The following is a 24,943-nucleotide window of genomic DNA, read 5'->3' on the forward strand; positions in this document are numbered from 1 at the left end:
GGATGGAACAGGACAGTAATTGTATCACTGGTAACACCTGTGTTTACTCTAATATTTCATATCAATATGGCTGCCATGAAAAAGGTCTATATTGAGACAGGCAGTTCTATAGTGACAGACAAATATTTGTTTAATATCATGCAAAATTTGCCACAGGCTTTGTGCAGATGTTTGGGTGACAATAAGCGGGCAAGTGTGTTATGTATCATTTATTTATGTATTGTTGTGGTGAGGGCACCTTTATGATTGGCTGTGCGCCCTGGGGGAGGCCGGAGTGGGTGGGGAGCTTTAAGAGTCTCTGCCTGCGTCCCGTCGCGTCTCCCAGCAAACCACCGCTCAGCAGCAACAGCAGCAGCAGCAGCAGCGGAGCAGCAGCAGCAGGAGGAGGAGGAGGACAGACGACAGAGCGCATCACAAAGTTTGAGGCTGCAGCGGACACACGTACGGGACACCTTATCAGGTTTGTGCCATATCCTGACCAGTATTTGCAGTCTCGCCGCTTATAATGCATGCCTTTTTTTAAAAAATCAGCACAATGAAAGCAAGATAAGTCAGCATCTGACAGGATTTTTAGGACATTGCGATGCGAAATACTGTAGAGAATGACTTGCATGTCTTTTAGTGCTGTTTAGGATGCTGTATTGTAAGTTTAAAGCTTCGTCAGCGATTGATGGGTCGCAGAAATTGGTGCAACTCCGGTTTTAATTGTCAAACTTTCGAAGTTATCCTCTCGCTACAGATGCTTTATTGTCTTTGCAGTCCAGTGCATACCGAGCCAATTTAAATTAATGCAAAACCACAGCTGATCACAGGAGTCCTATTGCCAAAGAGCAGCAGTAAATGCTTCTGTTTATTGGTCTGGAAATGAAACAGGAGAGCTAGAGATGAGACAAACTTAAAAGTCCAAATAAAAATGCCAGAGCACCTTTAAATTTTTTACCAAGAGGAGTCAAGTAGGCATATTTTCCCTGTTGCAAATCTTGTAGCCTATAATAAATGTTATATCATGCTGATTAGAGCTGCAACTAATGGTTATTTTCATCATCAATTAGTCTGTGGATCAATTTCTTAATTAACCAATTAGTTGATTGGTCTATAAATATTAGAAAATAGTGGAAAAAATTGCTTCCCAAAGCTCAATGTGACATCCTTAAATATTTTGTCTTGTCCCCAACCTAAAGAAATTCAATTTACCACAACCACAAACCACAAAATATTCACATTTAAGAAGATGAAATCAGAGATCTTTGACATTTTTTCTTGAAAAAAAAAAAAGACTCAAAATCATCTGTTGTTTATCAAAATAGCTGGTGATTAATGTTTGTTGCCAACTAATTAATTGACTAATTGATGCAGCTCTAATGCTGATTATTTGTCACAGTTTAAAGAGGTACTAGCAAAAAATTCACATTCACTTCCTGACATGGGTACATCCTGCTTACTTTGATTTATTTGAAACCACCAGGTTACCACATTATGGACCAATGTGCCATGAAATTACTATGGCAGTGCTTGTGTGGCAAGACAGAATTCCTTCTCCCCTTTTAGCCCCAAGCAAGGCGCCTCCAGGAAATGTGGATTGAATTATCATGCTGAGATAAAGTGTACGAATGAACCCCCCACAGGTCAGTAGGATAGCACAGATGCATACATCCTAAACAGCTGGTGAATATAATTTAGATCTGTCACTCAGAGTAAAAATCTAATTTTCCTGAGTAATGTGTTTTGAATTTGCGCTTTCAGGTTTGCAATTGATGCTGATAGGGAAAAACTCTATAAGCACTGTATTGTCAGTGCATCTATGATTGACTCCTGTCCATTATTGTGTAATTTGATCCAGTTCCTGGCCATGGAGGTGTGGGCTCTGGCCCTGTCCTCCACCCTTATCATTTACCCCACAGGACTCTGAAATCTGTGCCAGGCGTTGGACGCAGCCCTCCTGCCTTTTCCATCCGTATAGTCTCACATTACCGTGACAACTGCTGAATAATTAACCACGTGTTGTTAACAGTAATGAGTAATCTGAGTTTTTGCTATCTGGAATCTGATGGGGGTCGTCGAGCAGAGGACAGTGGGACAGTGTTGTTCTTAGACCCAGTTTGAGCTTTCAGATTAAAATGTAAGAGATACCCCGAGTAGAGAGCAGCTCGACTGTCTCAGCTTGAATGAAAAGTAGGGATGCTCACCCAAGTATGTACAGTATACTGCTGAGGGCTACATTTCAATAAGGTGAAGTAGCTGCACACTGTGTTCTCATTTTCATGAGCTTTCATTAAAACAAAACTGCAAAAGACAGACTTCACAAGCATGTTTCATTAATTCTGTCTTTTATTTTGTCCTGATCAAAGCTATTTGCTTAAATGCTACTGATACTGTAATATCCCATTGCCACTCATTACAAACACATGCTGTGCATTTTAACATTGTTCAAACCCATAAAACCCAACCCAAACTCAAAATTCTTAAAGACATAATATGCAAAATTTTCTGGGGGAAAAACACAAAACACGTAGACAATGCATGGAAACATAATGCCTCTAAATCAACACTTATGTGTGTGCTGGAGTTTGTATCTGCAGAGAAGCTGCCCTCTGCCTCTGTTTTCTTATTTTCTCATGTTTTGCTCCACTCAGGTTGCCTTTGGGCTTCAGCCTCTTTGACAGCAGTGTGTAGCCCCCAGCGTGCAGGTTGAGGTCGGAACACTATAAAAGCATAGCAACCCATGTAGGACCTGACCAGTAGATTTTGGGGGTAATGCCAATATTATGGAGTAAAAAAAAATCTGATATTGATATAGTGTCTGATATTCTTCTTCTTTAGAATAAAGTATACATAATATAGCATTTATACATGAGCACAAATTCTTTCTAATGATCCCTCAAAAGTGATTAACACTTGTAATGATGGCAGGATATTTTACAGTTTAATAATAAATTTTATTGTCCAAAAGTATATCAATGCACAGAAACAGTAAGTTTTCACCAGTATTTTTAACAATTATAGCTGTGACAGACAAATATCAGCCCAGTAACTATCAGTTGACCTATGGGGCTCCAGGGAACAGTTGGTGTTCTCTGTCTGTGAGAGCTGCAGAGAGAGTTTTACACACACACACACACACACACACACACACACACACACACACACACACACACACACACACACACACACACACACACAAGCAGAGCAGGGTGAGGATTATTTCGACTGCATTCATACAGAATCCTGTGTTGTGTGCAGGTATGGGCCTGTTTGTTTGTGCTTTAGAAAGAAATCACTTTGAAACAATCAGAAAAGAATATTTTACTTCACTGCTTCACTTCTTTTCTCCCATTTGCTCTCCTAAGGGGCCAACTTTGAATAGTGCATTTACAAACAGTATTGCAGATTCTACCTTTAACTTCCAAGATTTTTTAGAACCTCAAAATTTAGATACCAAATATGTCACGCTGAATTTTGGGGACAGTATGCATGAAATTACCCAAATGAGAAAATCTAGTATATTCTCAGTTAAGGGAACAGTCTTGGATTTTAATTTTCTCTCGGTTTAAAAGAGGAAAAGAAGGAAGAGTCGAAATCTTCTGTACATGTGATACTGTCACAAGAAGTAAAACAAGGGTGGGGGTCAGGGGTATACATTAGGCGTTTGATAAATAAACATGAAAATGAGAGTATACAGCGGTTTGTGGCTACTTTACTTTATTGACCACTCTCATTTTACCACTTCTGATAAATGCACGGCACGGTAACGCTGATCGGCAGGAAGCTGTCGATGTCATCATGTAATGACCTGTAATGAGAGGAGAGATGGAAAAGAAAGAGAAAACCTGAGTGGGTTTACCCACAAAGCCATCCTAACACCCTTTCAGGATATACAGTATTACACGGAGCACATTAGTGAATCAGGTTCTCCAGCACACAGCTGTCTCACTGTGTCACTGCCAGTCTGTGTTATTGGTTTGATATCTTATATCATTTATTCTCTGTTGCTTTATTACATTGTTCAGGTTGGTTGACAGCAGCTGAGTGAGGTGGTAAAGTCACTAAAGTGTCTTTGCGGCATCGTTCTGATAGCCAGAATAAAAATTGCATGCTGTAGTGCGGTTCAGCTCAGAAATGACTTTTTCACACTGAAGCATAGAGCAAGAAATCACCTGAGCATTTTGTGGCACTTGAGTGTATTGCCCCTGAAATAATAGCAATGTCACACTGCGCCTGATTCAATTTGGCTGTATGTAATGTGGCAACATAGCACATAGTGGGTCATAAACATCCTATTTGCTCTCGCGTAAAGAGCCACCTCCTGCTCACACGAGCACCAGCTGGAAGGTGGAGCGGCTTCTGTTAAAAACGACTTGTGTCTCAGTGCGGCGGAGACGCAACAGAGTCATCGAGACTGACAGAGCAGGTTTTGATTTTCTGTCGAAGATCGGCCATCAAATATTCATCAGGCCCATAATCTATAGCCCTTTGATAACCAACACAGAGATTTATTATCCCTGCTCCACCTGAGCTCAAAGCCCCCAGGACCCCAGAGCAGCTCCCAGTCTATTAAAGGAACAGTTCATTATAATTGAATTGGGGTTGTATGTGGTATTTGTCGATGGTCAGTTTATTACCTACAGTAAATGGAAGTCGGCATGCCACCAGTTTGGAGAAGCACCACTTTACTTTGGCATCAGACAACCTTTTCAGATGGGAAACCATGGTTATATAAACCAAACACCACTTTCTCCAAACCAACTAGACTCCATTGATGAAATCAGTCATTTTGCCTTGCAGAACATGAGAGTTGCTGGTCCACTGCTGCCTTGATCTGTTAGTTTGTTTTTATTACTGTCAGACTTAAGTGTATCTGACATATACTTTAAAAACACCAAAGTTCACACAATAACACAAACAAACTTACAGATCAATGCAACTCCTGTGTTCTGCAAGGTGAAATTACTGATTTCATCTACGCAGTTTGGTTTGTTTGGAGAGAGTGATATTTGGCTTGTATAATGATGGCTGTGCATCTGAAAAGGCTGTGTGACAGTAAGGTAAACCAGTGAAAATATTCTAAATATAGCATGCATTTAATCTGATATTGATTATTTTAACTGGACCTTTTTAAAGTGTTTGTACCTTTTTTAATGTGTTGTTGCTGACCCTGTGCACAGCAGTACATTGCCTAGTTTTCATATTGTTACTCCTCTCTGCTTCTCCTAACTGCATCTACCGTATGTAGATACCGACTATGGATAAGTAGCTCACACAACCCCACTTCAAATAATTCAAACTATCCCTTTAACTCATCTGGTAATACGAGAAGAGAGCCAATTCACCTATCGGAATGAAATCTGCTGATGGACCGTGAAGTAAAATGGGCAGTTAAGCTCTCCTTTCTTCTGCCCTAGATGCATTTGGCCTTTCATTTTCTGGTCCATCCTTCTATCTCCACCCTGCTGTGAGCTCAGTAATCAAATCAGCTGTGAACAGGCTACCTTCACTTCAGCAAGGTGATATGCCCATGTCTTTGCGGTGACTTCTCTTCTGTGTTTAATCCGTGCTTAAGAGTCCAACTGGTGGCTTCAATTGTCAGTGGGGATCAGAGCACTGAGCAGCGCCCTGCTGAGCAAAGTTATTTCAGCTTCGCTGTTTGAGTCAGCACTTTGCCATTGTCGAGTATTTAAAGCTCCTCTTTTTCTTAAAAGGTGGGCCGGATTTGCCGGACATTGCACCCTGATCTTGTAATTTTCACATTCCTGGGTGTGGGCCGTGTGTGTGTTCTTGCATTGCTGACTGAAATGTATTGTTTTACATCCTGGCTCACAGTTGCTCTGACGTCTCAGGTCATTTCTTTTTACCGTCGCAGGGGTGTCAAACTCATTACAGCCAAATTCCATCTCAACAGAACTGGATCAGTAAAACCACTGCATACGGAGAAAAGTGCACTCAGTAGAGAGCAGATCTCCACCAGACAACCCGAAAAGGATATTTGGATGGAACCCCTTTGTAATCACCAACATGTCGATTAATAACTGCAATTTAATCCCATATTGTTTTTTCACAGTAACTGTAATGGATTGCAATTACATTTGTTTTGTAATTTAATTACATGTAACTAGTTACATATAAGTAGAAGTAGGTAAAATCCTATTAGACATTTATTTGCAATGTGTTCATCATTAGCAGATGAACTCTTTTTGGCCATAAATTATGGCCATAAATGTGTTTCCTGAGGTAACATTGACCTTTGACCACCAAAATTTAATGACTTCATCTTTAAGTTCAAGTTGTCATTTGTACCAATCTTGAAGAAATTGCCTCAAGGCATTCTTGAGATATCACCTTCATAAGAAAGGGATGATCTGAAAACATAAGCTGTGGCATGGAGCCATAAGAAAAGGTTTTCCAAGGTTTTTCAAAAATTGTGAATGACAGAGGTTTTTCAACATACAGTCATGAATGTGCCCAAAAAGTAGGCAGAGATAATGACCTAATTTTTTTATTTTTTTTAATACAATTTATTCTGAAGTGACATCTCCTCTTTTAAATGTCTCTGCCCATTCCTACCCCTACCCCATCCGAGGTCATTGTGCATACATGTACAGGTACATGTAAGTTTAACAAACATTACATCTGAACAGTGGTAATTATATATGTAAATTGCATAAATCATATAAATTGCTACATGACCCACTGCAGCTTTCAAATTGCAAAAGGGTGCAACGCTCATCAAAGACAAAATGCATGTCAAAACACTACTGCAAGTTAAATATGACCACACTGAAAATGGCAGCGATGGGGTTGGAGCATTTTTCCCTTTGTTTTAGTGTAATGACATATAACTACATTCTGAAAACATTCACAATTAATTAATTATCCATTTACAAAACAGATGATGAAAGCCAGAGATGTCTTAAGAAGATATCAGCAATTTCATATCTCAGTTTTTTTTCTCAGTGACTGCATTCCACTCCTGTGTAGTAATGCCATCGTCACCACACAACAGCAGGTGGAAGCTAGTGAGGAAGAAAGTTACTTATCTCCTGTCAGAAGCAACAGGATTCCACCAATATTATGTCAAAATAAAGGTCTAATCCAGATTATTTTCAACTGAATCTGGCAACTGACAATATTTTGCATGATGTTTAATATCGTTAAATATGTATATAACTGTGGTCTGGTCTGGAATTAGCCATTGCTCTGCAATTTTTATTTTGCAAAGTCATCCAGAGGGCTGGATCAGAGCCTTTGATGGGATGGTTCTGTCCCACAGGCCGTATGTTTGACACCCCTGGTCTACAACAAAGTTTCTGACTTTTCCAATGCTGACTCTAAGCCCGGACACCTTGGTTTTGAGCAAGTGTTGTGTGGACAGGGCATGTAATATATATGGCCTTCATCGTGGCTGGCACAGGCTCTGCTCTGTCCCTGTGGACGTGACAGAATGGCTGCCTGATGGAAGGAAAGTGCTGTCCTCTGACTTTAAGAGTGCTGACATCTCCATACTGCCCCACACCCACACTCATCCCCAAATCTCATCTCTGTTTTTTTCCTTCCTCCTGTTTTTTTTTTTTTTTCTCTTCCTCCTCGTCCATATGTATCTGATTGATGCCACCCAGCCCTCAGCTCTCCCTGGGCAGCACTAGACCTCTGCTCTGTCTGAATGCAGATGTGAATCATAGGGATTACCGTTTTGCTCTCCACCTTTCTCTCGGTCTGTCGGTGCTCCTCTTCTGCCTTACCTCATCGTTCATCTGACATCCTCTCACCTCACCACCAGGTCCCTCCCAGTGGTGTGTGTTCGCTGTGACAGCAGCATTGGGTCTATTCAGTCTGAATTACAGGGTTAGATTGGCCTTGTCACCTGCTCTCATGCTCACTTACACCCTCACACTGTCCTCTCTATTGACCTTTTTTTTCCCTCTTTAATATAGAATAATTCAAAACTTTACCTTCACTTTCTGACTCACTCATCATGATGCACTCATCCACCCATTCATGACCTCTCAGCTAACACATAAAGTTCCCTTAACATTCTCAGAACGTTCCTTACAGGTTTCTGTTTTATATCCCTCCCACAACATTCTAAGAATTTTGTGCAAATGTTGTTGTTCAGCTTAACATTCCCAAAATATTCTAATGACCCTTGAACATTCAGTTAGCCTTCCCAGAACATTCTGGAAACGTTACCAAAATATTAGTGTAATGGAAGGCAAACCTACAAGCATAACTTCGACGTAACTTTAAGGGGAAACGTTCAAATAACCTTCTAGGAACATTTAGCTTCCAGGAATGTTGCAATTTTAACTTTTAGGGAATGTAATTGGGAATGTTCAAGTAACCTTCCTGTAACAATCAGGTAACATTTTTGGGTATGTTCTAACGATAAAGTATAGCATAGTTTTAACAACTAGGGAACATCATGGGGAAATGTGCTATTTTAGTAACCTTTCCAGAATGATCTAGAAATTTTACCAGACTGTTTTGTGTCAGGCAAACTTACCATTATACCTTTGAGGAAACATAAAGGGGAAATCTTCAAGTAACCTTCCTGAAACATTCAACTAACCTTCCCAGAACATACTAGGAACACAACAATAATGTTGCTTCTACATCAGATTTTTTTTTTAATATCCAGGGAACATTTTGCAGGAATGTAATGCCAGAAATGTTTCCAGAACCTAGAAGGTATGGTTTTTTTTTAGCAAAGGAGAACATTCTGGGCAGGTCAAGGGACTGTTTAAGGGGACCCTTTCCAGAACATTCAACTAACCCTCCCAGATGTTCTTGAAACATTACTTAAATGTTTTAGCTAACTGACGATTATACCCCTGAAGGAACATTAAGGGGAAATATTCAAGTAACCTTCTTAGAACATTCAGATAACCTCCCAAAAATGTTCTAAAAATACGACAGTAACAATGGTTTTACATAATAAAAACTTGCCTTTAAGAATTTTCAAGCAGCCTCCCTGTAACATTCAGCTAACCTTTCAGGAATGTTCTAATAATCTAACAATAACAGTGGTTTACGTCGGCAAAACTCGCCGTTTTAACTTTCTAATGTTAAAGTAATCTTCTGGAACATTCAACTAACTTTATGAGAACATTCTCAGAGTGCAACTAGAGAGAGAAACTAGCCATTTTCATATGCAGATAACGTTCAATCAATGTTCCAGGAACCAAAAACAAATGTTCCCAGAATGTCTTTGGAACCAAATTTTTCTAGCTGGGCTGTCACCACCTGTGGACAAGTAACCCTCCGTCCTCATTACTGCGTGAATATTTTATGACTGTAATTTAAATGAGAGTTAAATGTAGGATGTAGGTGGATATGGTTGGGCTGACATTTATTCAGCCTGACTTAGAGGAGATTTTTGGAGAAAGAAGGAGGATTGGGGGGGGGGGGGGGTGTTCAAAAAGGGAAGCAGGTGACAGCAGAGGGATTGATGGGAATGATGGTCAGATATGACAGAGTTGATTAAAGTGGTGAACAGGCAGGAAAAGGTAGTTTCTTTTGCTGCCTGTCAGCATGCCAGGTTCAGTGAGTTAGATGGCTGGAAGCGACAAATATGTTTCTGGAGTCTCTCCTGCCTTTGAGTCAGTCCCTGAGGTGCTTCATAACGGCAAAAAAAAAAAATCACATTTAGAGCTTATAGAGTCATGACTGGGTGATATAAAATTCACAAATAGATTCGCTCTGTGAGAGTGTGCATTTAGTCTTTTTTATTATATTTTTTATTGCCATTTTTTGCGACTTGCCCACTTTATTGAACAGGGCGCAGCAGAGCCAGTGAATATTGGACATGATGTTCTTAGATTTCAAATAAAGGGCCTTTGAGTCTGAGAAATGAATCGTTTTAAACCTGTGCTTTTTAGATTTGTGATATGAATGAATCATAGAAACAAATTATTTGAACCTTTAGGTGACACAAAATTGATTGAGATATAAACTGCAAACTGTTTCTAGTATTTAAAAACAAATTTAAAGCAGGGAAATAATTATAGGTTTTATGTTTTAACATCATACCTTTGTTTTAGCTCTTTATAACAAATATCTTTTTGGATATCTTGAAGCATGTTTTTCATGAGAATTGAAATACAATACAAAGAGCTCTACATATACCAGATATACACACATATATAGAACATACTGTATTTTATAGTCAGACACCTATATAATGTACAGCGTGTGTACATGCATATACTAGACATGAACCACCTACTGTATGTATAGAAAGTAACTAATTACATCACAATACAGTATTAATTACAGCACTCTTTGTACTACTTGTATTCTGTTACAGTTTGAGTTGATATTGCATGTTGCTGTTTATTCTTGTTTAAGCTCAGTCTGGTTCTGAGACATCAATTAAATTAAATGGCTATGTCAGATTTTGAATGAAATATCATTGGCACATGTTGTGAGTCAGTGGTCTACTCATGCATGTACACACTCATACATACAGGTTTGCATCTGAACATCTTTCTATGTACGGTATGTTTGTCTTTAGGAGTGACAAGTTGGAAAAACTCAAGTTTTAGTAGTTCTGATCTGTCCAGCATCCACTAGGGATGAGGGGGAAAGTTGATATATCATAGTATTGCAATATTTTGTGTGGTAATACTGTAGCCACACACAGATGACAAGTACCGATCATTTAATATATAATGTAATTCAACATTTTGGAATTAGAATGATAAAACCAATGCTGAGGTTTTTTCTGGTGGTCATCAGGATTGGTAGGTTTTTATGACAGTGTTGTAAAGTCTGTCTGCTTGACAATCCCATTTTGCTGCAATAAAAACAACTGAAGTGAGATGAGCAGACTGAAATCTTCGTGGCAGATGCTATTAGCACCCAGCTGTCACTAGCCAACAATGCTATTTGCAGCTGGGGTGTAAGTAGCCAATGCAGCTATTTACACCCACATGGCGGGGATAAACTTCCTAGACTTAACAAAGTGGTTTTGGTGCCTAAACCTAACCAAAACTGAGACTGAAAACTACAATAAAACAAAACGAAATGAAAATAATAAATCAGCTAAGTCTGAAAATGAAAAGTTAACACTCACTTCTAGTTTCACATGGGATTCAAAGCCCATTCTCCCAGGGGAGAGTCATGTGTATAATCCCTTCATCCACTAGAACCTCCTCTTATCACAGACTTTGTCTTTCTTTATAGCGAATCTGCGTGGCTGTGTGTAAATAGCCAAATAGCTGCATCGTGACTTTTCTCACCAGGGTGCAAACTGACGTTCTCAAACTTCAAATTATTAAAATTACAAAATGTTTCAAAATAACAGTAATATTGTATATCATGGTTTATATATCATGATGATATCGTATCGTGGCACCTCTCTTGATTTGCCCGCCGAGCATCCAGCCCTGCTTCTCCACAGAGATATTGAACTGGCTCCCTCAGAGCGTTCCCCTGGTCGCACTCAGACACACCGGTTCTTCAGGCTGTCAGAGAGAGTGACACAAACAACCCGGAGAGAGGACGGACCAGATTGGAGACTAAATAGAGGGGAGCTTCTCCCCCCACCACCACCCCAACCCCAACCTCCTCCTCCTCCTGCCTGATGTCTAGAGATCTGATCCCGCTTGGCATTTTTGGGGGAGGAAACCTGCAGTCCGTCATGCAGCAGATGACCCTATCAGAGGAGACTGCTTAGCAGCTGTATCTAAATCAGGCCTCATTGTGTTTAGGTGAAACAGAATGCTCGTCTTGTACAAAATGAATACCGATCTGGAATCTTTGAATACTTTGAATATTGATGCAGGAGTGACCTTGAAAACCCTAAATATGCTGATAGAGAAAATAGACTGCGTGTTCATCTGGGCTGGTGATAAAATGATAGATTGTAGGCAGCTTGGAAGATGGAATTGCTCAGCTGCATTGAGAATCAAAGAGGGCTTGTTTTTTTCCTTTTGCTCCTTCATCTGTGTACAACTCCATTTGTCTTTCTCTCTGTATTTCCATCCCTTGTTCATTTCTCCTGCTTCACTACAATATAAGTTTCTCTGGGAGCTGATGTGAACAGTTTTTTTTTTTAACAGTTTTTCCCCTGGCAGTAAGATCCATACTTCAAACTGATGAGGAGTGAGTCGTGGGAACATACGCGTGCTTATGACAATGGACAGCTTCTTGAAGAATACATCAATATAAAGTGTACTGCCCTCACTGTTGTGTCGCTGTACCATTTTTGTTTTAAAAGGTCAGCAGTCTTGAGTGCTTTTCTCATTTGCATGTACGCTCAGTGAAAGAACAGGGTGCTCTCTCCCTCACTGTGTCTTTATATCTGTCTCTCACACGCAAATACACACCTTTTTGTGCATAAGCAAGTATATGTGTGTGAGGAGCTCAATGGCTGGCTGTGTTGGAACAGCAGAATATTTAATTGCCCGACTTTATCACCATTACTGTAGCTACTGAGTGTCTGCCAGCCTAATTATGACGGGGGCTATCTGAGGAGCTGGCTGATCGTGAGCTGAGCTGCAAGCCAAGTGTAAAGAGAAACGACTCCACAGACACTTTGTCCCGCTCAGGTACTAAAAATACCTTTAAGACGGGCATTTTTTGGTCTGTGAATTTGAGTGTCTGCTTTTGTGTAAATGCGTGTGAATCCCTCCTTACCAAAAGTGTATTAAAAAAAAGGCAGATACTATTTGCATCTAGGGTGGAATTGCCAATGTGGCTATTTGCACCTAGGGTGGAATAGCTAATGTGGCTATCTGCACCTAGAGTACAAAAGCCAATGTGCCTAATTACACCCAGGGTAGAAAAGTCAATGTGGATATTTGCACCCAGGGTGGAATAGCTAATGTGGCTATTTGCACCTGGGGTGGAATATTCAATGTGACTATTTTACCAAGGGTAAAATGGCCAATGTGGCTATTTACACCCATGTATATATAGCGTAGCATGCCAGAGGCAAGCACCCAGCCAACAATGCTATTTGCAGTCAAATGTAAATAGACTATGTGGCTATTTGCACCTGGGGTAGAAAAAACAATGTGGCTATATACAAGCAGTTGGAATAGCCAATGTATCTATTTGCACCCAGGGTGGAACAACTAATTGGCTATTTACCACTGGGCTGGAATAGCTGATGAGGCTATTTGCACCCGGGATGGAATAGTCAATGTGGCTATTTGCACCCAGGATGGAATAACTAATGTGGCTATTTAGGGCCTGGCTGGAATAGGTAATGTGGCTATTTATACCCAGGATGAATTGGCCAATGTGCCTATTTGCACGCAGGGGGGAATAACTAATGTGGCTATTTGGACTCAGGGTAGAAAAGCCAATGTGGCTATATACACCTGAGCTGGAATAGCTAATGTGGCTATTTGTATCCAGGGAGGAGTAGACAATGTTTATATTTACGCATATGTGTATGTAACCTAGCATGGCAGATACAAGCACCCAGCCAACAATGCTATTTGCGCCTGAGTGTAAATAGACAATGTGGCTATTTGCACCCATGTGGCAGAGAAGAACCATGATCTTTTTTATCCAAACTGCCACTGAAAACTGAAAAATGATAATATAAAAAATATAATAAAAAATAAATAAATAAAGTCTTGTGTTTTACTTGTTCATCCACTATAACTTCCTACCATAGCAATTTTTAAATGCTATTTATAGCTAAATCAATTGTGTTGGTTATGAAGAGCCAAACAGCTGCCTGGATTTTCACCTGGGTGTGAAAAGAGACACTATAAAAAAACAAAAAGCAAGCTTTAAACTACACATGTTAAAGTCAGATAAAGTTGGTATTTGGAGATCGTTTGTTGTTGCACACATATCAAGGTGACCTGGTCCCCAACGTCCTCATTAGCCACAGGCACACAGCAGGAATCAGCTCCCCGAGGTGACGAATGAACCCAGACAAACACCCACAGATCACAGCAAAAAAAGAAAATCAAAGGTTTCAATATGGCTTAATGATGGATGGTATCAATACATTCTCCCGTGCCCCCCACCATTTGACAATACGTGTGTTTATGTGCGCGTGCAGTTCATGCTGTATCCTGCAATGCTGTATATGTTTGATTTGAAAACTGATGTGAAGGGGGATGCCCACCTGAGCTCGTGGCTCTCATGCTGCTCCCCCTTGCCTTTTTTTCAGGTCCACTTTATCTTTATAAGTAGCAAATTGGAAAGGGTTAATTCAATTCCCAGCAGGCTGTGGCTGAGACTGGGAACATTTACCATCTCTCTCTTTCTCTCTCTCTCTCTCTCTCTCTCTCTCTCTCTCTCTCTCTCTCTCTCTCTCTCTCTCTCTCTCTCTATCTCTTCTCCCTTTCTCGTTGTTTCTGAAGTCTAATTACTTTTAGAGAGTGGCTTTACTCGGGCTATAAATAATGACAAATCAAGGCTGTCTCTGTGCTGAACCCTGTGGAGGAGGCTGGCTCGGTTGGCTATCTGTGTGCTTGGAAGGGGGGAGGACAGGACAGCGGTGGTCTGTGGTTTCCCTGTTGAAAAGATCACACTTGTCCTTTTTTGATGTGGAACTTGAATGACTTTGGATATTTGTGTGGGTGCATGAGAGACAAGAGAGCGAGCAGACACCCAAAAGGAGCCAAACAGCTAGGAAAACAAGTAGTGAGGCCAACTGGCAAGAATATTTCATACTTTTGTTCCCAAAGGTGCATGTGTTCTTTATTTGTGACTGCTTTGAAACCATAACTTGGAACAGAAACCACAACAACAAAAAAAATAAACATAAACTTTACTTGGCTTCAAAATTCAGTATTCATTCATTTGCATCTCACATTTGGGAGCCACAAGAATGTTTTGGTGTTTTGGAAAATACTTTAATTTAAAGGTATAGTTCACCCCAAAATCAAAAATTTCTCTTACCTCAAAGTGCACAGGTGCAGACAAGCTCAAGCCTGGACCTGACTGAGGGAAAATATGAGGAAATAAATAACCACACACTTCTAGTACTGTACTTTACATTGTCCTCAGGACAATGCTGCATAGTATTCATTTAAAGTAAAGTGTTACCAAAGTTTTCAAACCTGCACTGCAGCTGTGGAGTAATTTAACTTGATTGTAGAGGGTAAAGCACTGACTCTGTGTGTGGGTGTGTGTGTGCGTGTGTGTGTGATAGTGGGAGGTGGATAGAGGAGGTAAAAGGTGACACTCTGGTCACCTGAGAGGTAACTAAATTATTTTCAGCTCTCTTCATTTCATTTACCCTGATGAGTTCTGTCAACGTTAGCTTGACCGATGGCTCTGTGAGGAGGTGATGAAAGTGGTGCTTTGCGTTTGTGTGTGTGTGTGTGTGTGTGTGTGTGTGTGTGTGTGTGTGTGTGTGTGTGTGTGTGTGTAAGTGAACCTCCCTCCGTCTATGTACTGTAAGCAAATGAGCCTAACTGTGCCTACTTTTGCATCCATTCCATTGTGTGTGTGTGTGTGTGTGTGTGTGTGTGTGTGTATGCGTATGAGACAGGTGTCCATTTAAGGGCTTTTCGATGAAGACTGACGAGTGTCCGCTTCACTTGCCTTCATCTCAGGGGTCTTGCCGGTGCTTTGAGGAAGTGTCCTGGCGGAGAAATGGAGTGGGCGAGAACTAATGCGAGTCGAGCGAGACGAGGCTGATGGACGACAGTGTGTGCATGTGCGTGGTTGTGTATGTGTGTGAGTGTGAGGCTGATGGAGGGTGATGGTGGGAGTGAGACTTAACGAGGAGGAAAATAAGCTGAGCAATCTCTGTCTGTCCTCCCCTCTACCTCCCATGACTTATTCACACACATACACACACACACACTCACACTTACACACACACCTTGGGAGCCCACAGCTGAACTATTTGACCACTAAGGCTTGTTGCAAAGGCAGAAAATACAGTATCTTTGCCATTTTAGGTGCTGTGTACAACAGTTTAACACCCAAAGCTCTTCATGACTACACCAAATGGCTTAAATAAATCAATATATAATATGCAGAAATAATAGTATATCTGTTGTTTTAAATATGATCAATTTCACTATTTCAAAGGGAACAGATGCTTTGTCACTCCCTCAGTCTATTCATCACCCTCTGCCTCTCAGTGATGAATTAGTGAGAGTTAATGGAGAAACAAGTGATTACAGGGTGTACAGGATCAGATGAGGAGGTGATGTTTCTACCTTTTACATTCAAAATGGAAATTATCCCTGTGTGTGGGTTTCATCTGCAGTTTTCTTTTTTGCATGTGTTTTTGCACCCACTTGTTGGCCTATTTCAAGTGTGAGTGTGCGTGATTATGTGTGTTAAATGCCAGTGTGTGTGTCTGTGTGAGTGTGTCTCTTTATGAGCGGGACACAACAGGAACAGACCAATCGTGTGTTTTTACATGTTACAGTAGAGTTTTTCCTTTACAGTGACCATCTGTCCAGAGCATGACTTGGTGTTGAACCTCAATATTTTTTGAGCATAGATTAAAAGCAGTTAAGTATCATATTTTTGGCCAGATTAATAGTTGTACTGACATATTCTTTGATCAGTACACATGCCTGACACTTATTTGCCTGATGTGACCTCTTCTCTGAACAGACTGTGTCAGACTGACATTTCTCTGACCCGTCTATTAGTGCTGTTGCACCTGTTAGTGATGGAAGTTATCCTTTTATAATGCTTATTATCTCTGCCAGGCATAAGCTGGGAAATCATAATAATAATCTTTATTGTCCACAAATGTGGAAACTTGCCCTTGGCTTCACTGGTTTATTAACAACACATCACATTAATTTACAATACACAGAATAATAACAGAACATGTACGGTGCAGACAGCAATAATGGGCACAGTTCCAGTCTGAATCATGTTTATGAGTTTAGCAAAGTTAATGCATTTGGTTTGAAAGAGTTTTAAGAAATGTTCTTGGTTGCTGCAGCGGCTCTATAAAGTCTTCCTGAGGGCAGTTTTATGAATAAAGACCTCTTGTGGTTACGGTAATTCACATTTGAAAAACTTATATAAAATCTATATATAACCTGTGGTGACTGCTGACTCCTCACTAATTAATCATCCCGTAGAGGCCATAAGTCATCAACAACTGCAACGGTAAAAATAAGCCTTACATAGTCTGTTACAGACCACAGGCTCAAGAACTGACATCCATAGACATCCATGGTTTCATTTCATCTTAAACTGGTGCATCTGCAGATTCATTCCATACCTGATATGTTATAGCCCACTAAAGTTAGGCATGGTACAAGATTAATACTAATAAATCCCCGCCATTTTGACTATACCTCATTATCCACTGCTGTATTTCAACACTATGAATTTGCACAGTCACCATATTCAAGAGTTCACTGTCTGCTAGTAAGCAACTTACAGATGGAGACTTCACTGCAAAATCAACTATAAAACACTTGATTTTGAAATGACTTTTCATGAAATTTGGTTTGTTGTGAACCTGAAATTTATGCAGGCTGAGACTCTTGAATCCTTGAATAGGCGACCTTCAGGGCAAATTATTTAGAATTTCACCATTTTACATTCCTCTGAACATATAGATTTCTATATCTACTGTTATAAAGCTGCCTGGTTTCTTGACATGTTCTGAATACATATCAAAAACACATAACATTTGCATACATCAAGACAAGAAAATACTATAATATATTTTAAAAAATCATATTACAGCATGACGCTCCAACTTCAGTCTGACCACTAGTCCAAATTAACCACACATTTGTGGGTGTGCAGAGTCTTTAACTGCATTTAATTTAAGAAAAAGTTTTGTATCACTGCTCATATTGGTACGCTACATTAAACAATGACGCACTGAGAAGTTTGACATATTTTAAATTAAATTAAAAAAGGGAAAGAAAACCATTTACATCCCTCAACAGTGTTGAGAAACAAGTTGCAGCAACACAGCCCTACATCCTGGATCACATGGTCCTGCTGGTATTGACTGACTTTTCCATTGATCAGTTTTACAAAGACCTAGCTTATCTTAAACAAACCTCACGACAACTTGGCAATTAGCAGATCTTTCTTAATGCCACTGGCAACTTTAACAACCCAAAGGAATAGTGTTAGAATAACAACATTATCCCATATAAGTCTAAACATTTGGTATAAGCTGTAAGTGTGGTTAGAAACCAATCAATAAAATTGTCTCCCAGCACTCTATAACCGTTGGAAAGCTTTTCTGATCTGGAGCTGCAGATGTGTGACAGTGTCTGTCGTAATAATGTCCTTGAAAACAGTTTCAAGGTTTCTCACCTATTTTTGGGTTTTGCAGTGAGCTGCACACACACACACACACACACAAACACAGGTCTGTTTGTACACACACAGAAATGCACATTGATTCACAGTGTGAGAGCCACCTCCCAGGTGTGTCGTCCTGCTGCCAGCCCGAGTCTGGTGTACCAACCACCCTGGAGACAGCGGCTGATGAAGTAGCAGATAGAAAACCTTTGAACTGAAAGCGACAGACACACAGAGGGAGAGTATATGGAAAAGGCATTTTGCCATGGTCATGCAGAGGAAAGTCAGCCCAGTTTGTGCCAGCAAACCTCTCGTCTCTCCTCTGTACTGCTGCCCGTTTACCACTGGAACGTCTGCTCTATTCATCCTCTTTACCTCCTCTATCAATCTTCATAATTTGCTTTTCATCTTCCCCTGTTTTCTGTTCACCCTACCTTACTATTTCTATCTGGATACACTGAGTCACTCATCTGTCTGTCTTTATCTCTCTGTCCTTTAATGCTCTCTCCACAGGGACAATAACTAAATCACTCTAAATTTATCAAAAATTCAAATCTAATCTCTGCACCTCTGTTCATTGTCTCAGCTTAATACATTAACTTTAAGATTTAAAAACACGTCACCTCTTCTAAAGTTAAATTACAAGCACTTTTCAAGACTTTTTAAGGTGTAGTTTCAAGCTTTACCACCTTGTGGTAAATACATACATATTGTACATACACAAAATATTTTTTTCACTTCTCCTTCACATTAAGTTAGCAATTACTGGGATAAAAAGACAAAATTATGTTTTGTGACAGCATTTTATAGAAGGATGACATCTGTTATCTGTTAGTACAAATGGACATGTTGCGCCTGCGCCAAAGTTTTGAGCCATCCTCTACGTGGCTGCATGCCCAACCAGCAGAGTGTCAGAAGAAGAGCATTTTGCCTGCCTGACTATGTTCACTGGCTAAGATTTAGTTGATTTTGTCCTCTTTACTTGATTGTTGTACTACTACCAGGCTACACAGTTAAAAAAAAAAAAAAAGTCTGTTTTTATGATCATGACTCTGCATGTGGTGTTTCATTTTGAAAATTGTCTGGTCACTGCCAGCTTCCCTTCCACTCAATCTGCTATGTGCAGCTTGATGCAGCATCCATGGTAGAATAACAAGTGTTGTGTAGAATAGCCACAATCGGCTTGAGTGGACATGGTGCAGCCGTAATGCAACGCAGCTGTCCCCGGTTGCATCAAATCATAACTGATAACACTGTCATTTTAAGGTAATGTTAGCTTATAGATCTCATATTCCATAAATAAACGTGCCATAATTTTCATACAATTATCGTACTGCTATTTTGCATCAACCTCAGTCCCTGTAACATTCGGGTTTTCATCATGTCATTTCCTGTTTTATTTTGTAACTCTACCTCTTGTGTCTTTTCAGTTTCCTGTGTTTTCCCGCCTCTCATCAACCACACCTGAGGCCACTTACTCACCTGTCCCTGATTACCCTCCTTGCCTTCCCTGTGTATTTATACCCCCACCAGCTCCACATGTCTTTGCCAGATTGTCTTTGTTGTCAGTGGTGCTGCTTCTTGTTTTGCTGTGTTTGGCTCCATGACTTTGTTTGGACTTTGCCTTTTTATGGGATTCTAGTTTTGTGCCCTTTTTCCTGTCTGTTTTTGTTTGGCTTTTGAACTCTAGTAAAGACAGTGATTTTTATTTGAACCTCACTTTGCCTCCTGTGTGTTCTCTGCGCCTGAGTCTCAACCTTCCAGAGCTGTTACAGTCCCTCCTATAAATCGTCTAACATCCAGCCAACTTTAGTGTAACATTAGCTAAATCAAATATTCCCTACTATGGCTTACGTGGCTCCAAAGCACAGACTCTCCTGTGGTGAAAATGTGTATGTAATTTTTGCAGACTTTTTTAATGAGGCTTCTTGTTTTTACCATGATTTGTATTTCAACACTCAGTGAAACTACAACCTTGTGGCATGTTGCTGTCTGTCATCACTAACTGTTCCATCAGAGGTCACACAACAAAAAACCTGGGAAATGAGCCTCAAGCAGAGTTTTCCTCATTTTGTGCAAAAGCAGTTAAGCAATCAGGGTCCCTCTGGCTTATTTTTATTCCTATATCTAAAAAGTGAACTATTCAGTCACATAGCAATTTATTATGAAAGTAATGCAATCACAATTTTAAGCAGCACACTTTATCCACAATACAAGCAGTTTTCAAACCATGAAAACACTACATTAAAATTCAAGCATTTTTCAAGGACTTCTAGCACCCGTACGGACGCTGCTATTAAAGTCTCTTAATGTTTCCAACCATCTCTCTTTGTCCCTGTTCATCCTGCCGTCTTTGTCTCTCATAAGTACCCCCCTACACACACACACACACACACACACACACACACACACACACACACACACAGTGCACTACATATCTCTCGGTATCACGTTTGTCGAAGCAAATAGTCCAGTCACCGCTCTATTCAGATGGGTGAGCAAGTAAAAATGGTTTGCGTATCGCGTGTCCTCCATGATTTGAAACCTGGTCCACCGCAGGAGATGTGATTTTAGATTATTAATGAGGCTCCACAACACTTTGTCTTTCCTTCCATCATGTGAGCAAATGAATGACGGGGGTCAACAAGTGAACAAATGGCCCGCTGTAACACTGCACTGACAAATGAGGGTGATGTAATGCAGTATCAGTGTTTATAATCTTGCATTCATTACTGCTAATGTGGCCCTAATGACACCATAATCAGCTTGCTAATTGAGTGTCATTACAGGGGGATGCTGGTGCTGTGTTCTCCCCACAGATGCCTAATGTTACTGTCACTGTTACTTATTGAGTAAAGGGCGGTAATAATCACGTCTTATGATGAAATTAGAAAGGAATGACTTAATATGCTCCTTATGCTCCACATTAGAAACTATCAGTCCTAATGGAAAAGTTGCACAATGTTTTATTTCGAGGGATTTGACTGTATATGGATATACAGACTAAAAGTCCTCATTAGAGGTTTATTAGTGACATTTTTAGACAATTATATCAATGCTTTTCTTTCCAGGTGCCTCTTCTTTCTTTCTTTCTTTTTCTTTTTTTTTTTTTAAGTCACTCCAACTTGAAATAACTATGTTTACTTTTAGTTTCACGCAGGACTTTCATCTTGGCCCCCTGGGTGAAAGCCCTGTGCTTGTTTGAGCCATCCATCCGGCCCACGTCCTTCAAATGTGGACTTTCTCGCTCCTTGTATTTCTCCTGTTATACTGACTGTGTCCACTCGGGAGTGCTGCCTAACAATAAGTGGGCAGATCAGTCGGAATAAGCTGCGTGCATATTTAGCCAACTTGCACGTTTTTCTGGTGAGGATGGACTGTTTCCAATGGAGACTCATAAAACTCAGATGAAACTGTGATCAAGGTTATGATACCACATTACCTATTTCTCACCTAAAATGTTTTCAGACATTTTCGTGCAATGGTTAGCTGTAATATGAGAAAGGCCACAATGTTAAAAAACAGATGTACACGCAAGTGCACACTCATGCACACGCACAAACACGTGCTGCTGTCCTGGTTAAACAAAGGAGCTTGGATAACAACACACTGAGAGGAAGTGTGACATCATTCTCTGCTCAGGATGCCATTACTCCATTATATCTTTACATAGTAAATAGTTGTTTGTTGACATGCAGTGAAGCTGAATGTTGCATATTGCACGTTTAAAAACTCAAACTCTTTTCTTTCTTTCTTGTTTCTTTCTTTCAGGTGGTGAGTTAAAAGGGGTTGCAGCTGGTTGCTCGCCACAAACCACGAACATCCGATGACGCCACGTCTGTACCGACCCTTTGTCATGTCTACTGAAGACTGCTGGAACAGCTTGTAAACAGATCCTGCGCTCAGTAGACTGAAGATCAAACTGGATGAAGCAACTTTTCGTTTAAGATTTATTAACAAACACAAACTCCTCTTTGCAAAACTCATTTCTACCTCTTGTTGCTGCTGTGCTTGTCACAAGAGACGGTTTTTGAAGTGATCATCCCGACTTATTTGAACACTTGACAGCTCTGACCTACTTTCATTTAGCAGGCAACAGCAACAAAGGTGATGCACTGTTTTATATTCAAGGCCATTGATCCACTGACCTATTAGCCACACACGGACACACACCTGGTGTTGCTTGCCCCTGCAGATGCTTCAAATAGTCTTACGTGTTTAACACCTCGGCCTGGCTCACACAGTCGAAGAGCTCTTCCCAATTGGGTGTCAGAAGTCCATCTGCACACCATTAACTCCCATCGAGAGCACCGACCTTGACTGCAATCAGACGCGTGTTTGCGTGTTTGTGTTCACAGGAGGCCGTGTCACGTCCTGTCTGCTCTGATTGAGAGCGAGAATGAGAGCTGATGTGGCAGAGCGGCCCTGATAAATACTCTAAAAACGTTACCGCCTGAGGGTCGACCGCTCAAATAAGAACGCCATTGAGCTTCATTACACTGTTTAGTCAGTTCCTCAAAATGCGTGACACTGAAAAGTAGTCCATATTAATTGAAAAGTGTGTGCATGTGTGTCTGACACATTGTCAGAACAGATTAGGGCCAGGCCTTTCTGGGTCATGTCACTTTGACTGACCTAGATTTGACAAAATCAACTGGCCAGCTGAGGAAGACGTGTGTTGAAGTCCTGGAGTGACACACACTTCATCACACTCTCTGACCTTGAGATTGCTCTGTAGTCTTATTACTTGTGAACTACCTGCTAACTTGGGTGACCGAACTTAATGCTCTTCACCCAACAGCCAGGGTCTACAATACAACCCTTGTAAACCGCCTTCTTATTAAGCCTCGTAGTCAGTTTCCTTCCACACCACCCCTCATGAACACCTTTCCGTCCTTCTCCACACCTCCTCCAAATACACCAACCATCCAGTCAGTGTGTAAGCCGTGCCTTCGGGCCCCTTGGAGGATGAACGATGTGCCCACACTTGACTACGAGTTGCTGCTGTCCCCGGCCAGCTCCTCGCTCCCCGGCAGCCCTGGCGGGGGCAGCAGCAGCCCCCCTCTGGCTTTGGTTGGGGTGGACAATGAGCAGCGCACCGCCTTGGCCTTCGTAGGCCTCCTCATGCTCTTCCTGGTCTTCCTGCTGGTCAGGTGCTTCAGGATCCTGCTGGACCCCTACAGCCGCATGCCTGCATCATCCTGGACTGACCACAAGGAGGGGCTGGAGAGGGGCCAGTTTGATTATGCACTGGTGTAAAGAGGGGGTCATTGCACAGAGGCGGAATCTTTAAGAGCATTGGCAAGATGTGGGAATGGACTGCACCAATGCACTCTTAGAGGGGGTTTGCCTGATGTTGGAGTATGCCCGGTATGTATTAGTGTATTACAGCCTGTGTACTGGTGTAAATATTAGGCTGCAGGATGCTATGTAAACATAAAAAGTCTGGTCCCTGTGAGCCAAACACTCACCCAAACCCAGATGTTGGACCATAAAGGACAGAAATATCGAGCTGCACAGCTGCCTTAACCTTACTTACTGTACTAGTCAAACATGCTACCACATCACATCACTTTAGGGCTAGGTTTTCCAAACCCCAGAGCTTGCCAGTATTAAAACACAATGATGATTTTTTTTTTTTTGGAAAGACCACTTCATTTCACTCACAGCATAGTTAGGCTCATTTTTGATGAGAACACAGGCTAAATGAAGGAGTTTACACTTACGCAGACGGCCCTTTAATGAACCAACATCCATTGTAAAGCATCCAAGTGTTAAGTGCTGATCAAGGAGCACAAAGTCTCACATTTTCTTTCATTTTGGACACCAGTCCTCGAGCAGCACTGCAGTTTCAGATGCTTTCTAAAGCCCCAGCAGGTAGTTTGTGTCTCCATAAAGTTTTGTCTGTGTACGTTTTGTGTGTTACTGTGTCTATAACTGAGAAGCCATATTGAAACTATATAATCTCTTATTACTGCGAGTAGAGTTTGTGTTCACTGGTTGTGTCCTTTGCTTTAGTCAGCCTGCCAAGTGTGGTGATGAAGCAAACAGCAACCTTTAGGCAAAAGAAAGCTTTATTTTTCTATTCTCGACTCAAGTTTGGGAGTCTCCTTTTTGCTATCTTTCTGTCTTCTTCCTCTTACTGTATTGATCTTTAGACTGTGGATTTTTGAGGTAGTCATGCAGCCACGTCTTAGGAGGCAAAGCAGGTAGCTTTGCTTTTTTGTGTGTTTTTTAATTACATATTTTTCTGACTGATCTGCTTTGTTTTGATACACTGGGTTGAATCAGTGAAAATTGAAAGAAAAAGGGTTTTTGTTCTTCAGTTACTCTTCTAAATTTCCACTGATAGCTGGACTGGGTGGGAAGTCCACATTGTTCATGTTGGAGATGAAATAAAACGATTACTACGTATATGTCACCATGTGTCACTTTTGTTAACAGCGGACATTTACATGCCAGCTTAAATAGCTACTGCATGGTTTAAAGTGTTTTTAAGCTGTAAACTACATTATGACTGTACTGTGATGAAACACATCAATGCTAGTTTCTTACCAAATTTTTAAAAAATCTGCATTTAATCTATTGTTTCAAATTATTCTGAACCTTGCAAGGCCAATGCTGACATATAGCTGAGCGCTTAGGACTAATTAATGTAGAAAAAAAAGAAAAGAAAAGAAATGTTTAAGTCCTCAAATCACAGGTAGGTGGTCCACCTGGGCAACTC

The 24,943-nt window shown here is 40.8% G+C and overlaps 1 protein-coding gene across 1 annotated transcript; it reads left to right on the forward strand.

The window, feature by feature from the left end:
* Window positions 1-325: 325 nt before the first annotated feature.
* LOC146324132 (cortexin-1-like) lies at window positions 326-24,630 on the forward strand. The gene is made up of 2 exons (XM_084722260.1): window positions 326-460; window positions 21,988-24,630. Exon 2 carries the CDS (start codon window positions 23,095-23,097, stop codon window positions 23,473-23,475), a length of 381 nt encoding a protein of 126 aa, XP_084578386.1. The 5' UTR covers window positions 326-460; window positions 21,988-23,094; the 3' UTR covers window positions 23,476-24,630.
* Window positions 24,631-24,943: the final 313 nt, after the last annotated feature.

Source organism: Lutjanus erythropterus, chromosome 7 (genome assembly GCF_056507025.1).
Source record: "Lutjanus erythropterus isolate fLutEry1 chromosome 7, fLutEry1.hap2, whole genome shotgun sequence".
In the NCBI taxonomy this organism is placed as follows: Eukaryota; Metazoa; Chordata; class Actinopteri; order Lutjaniformes; family Lutjanidae; genus Lutjanus; species Lutjanus erythropterus.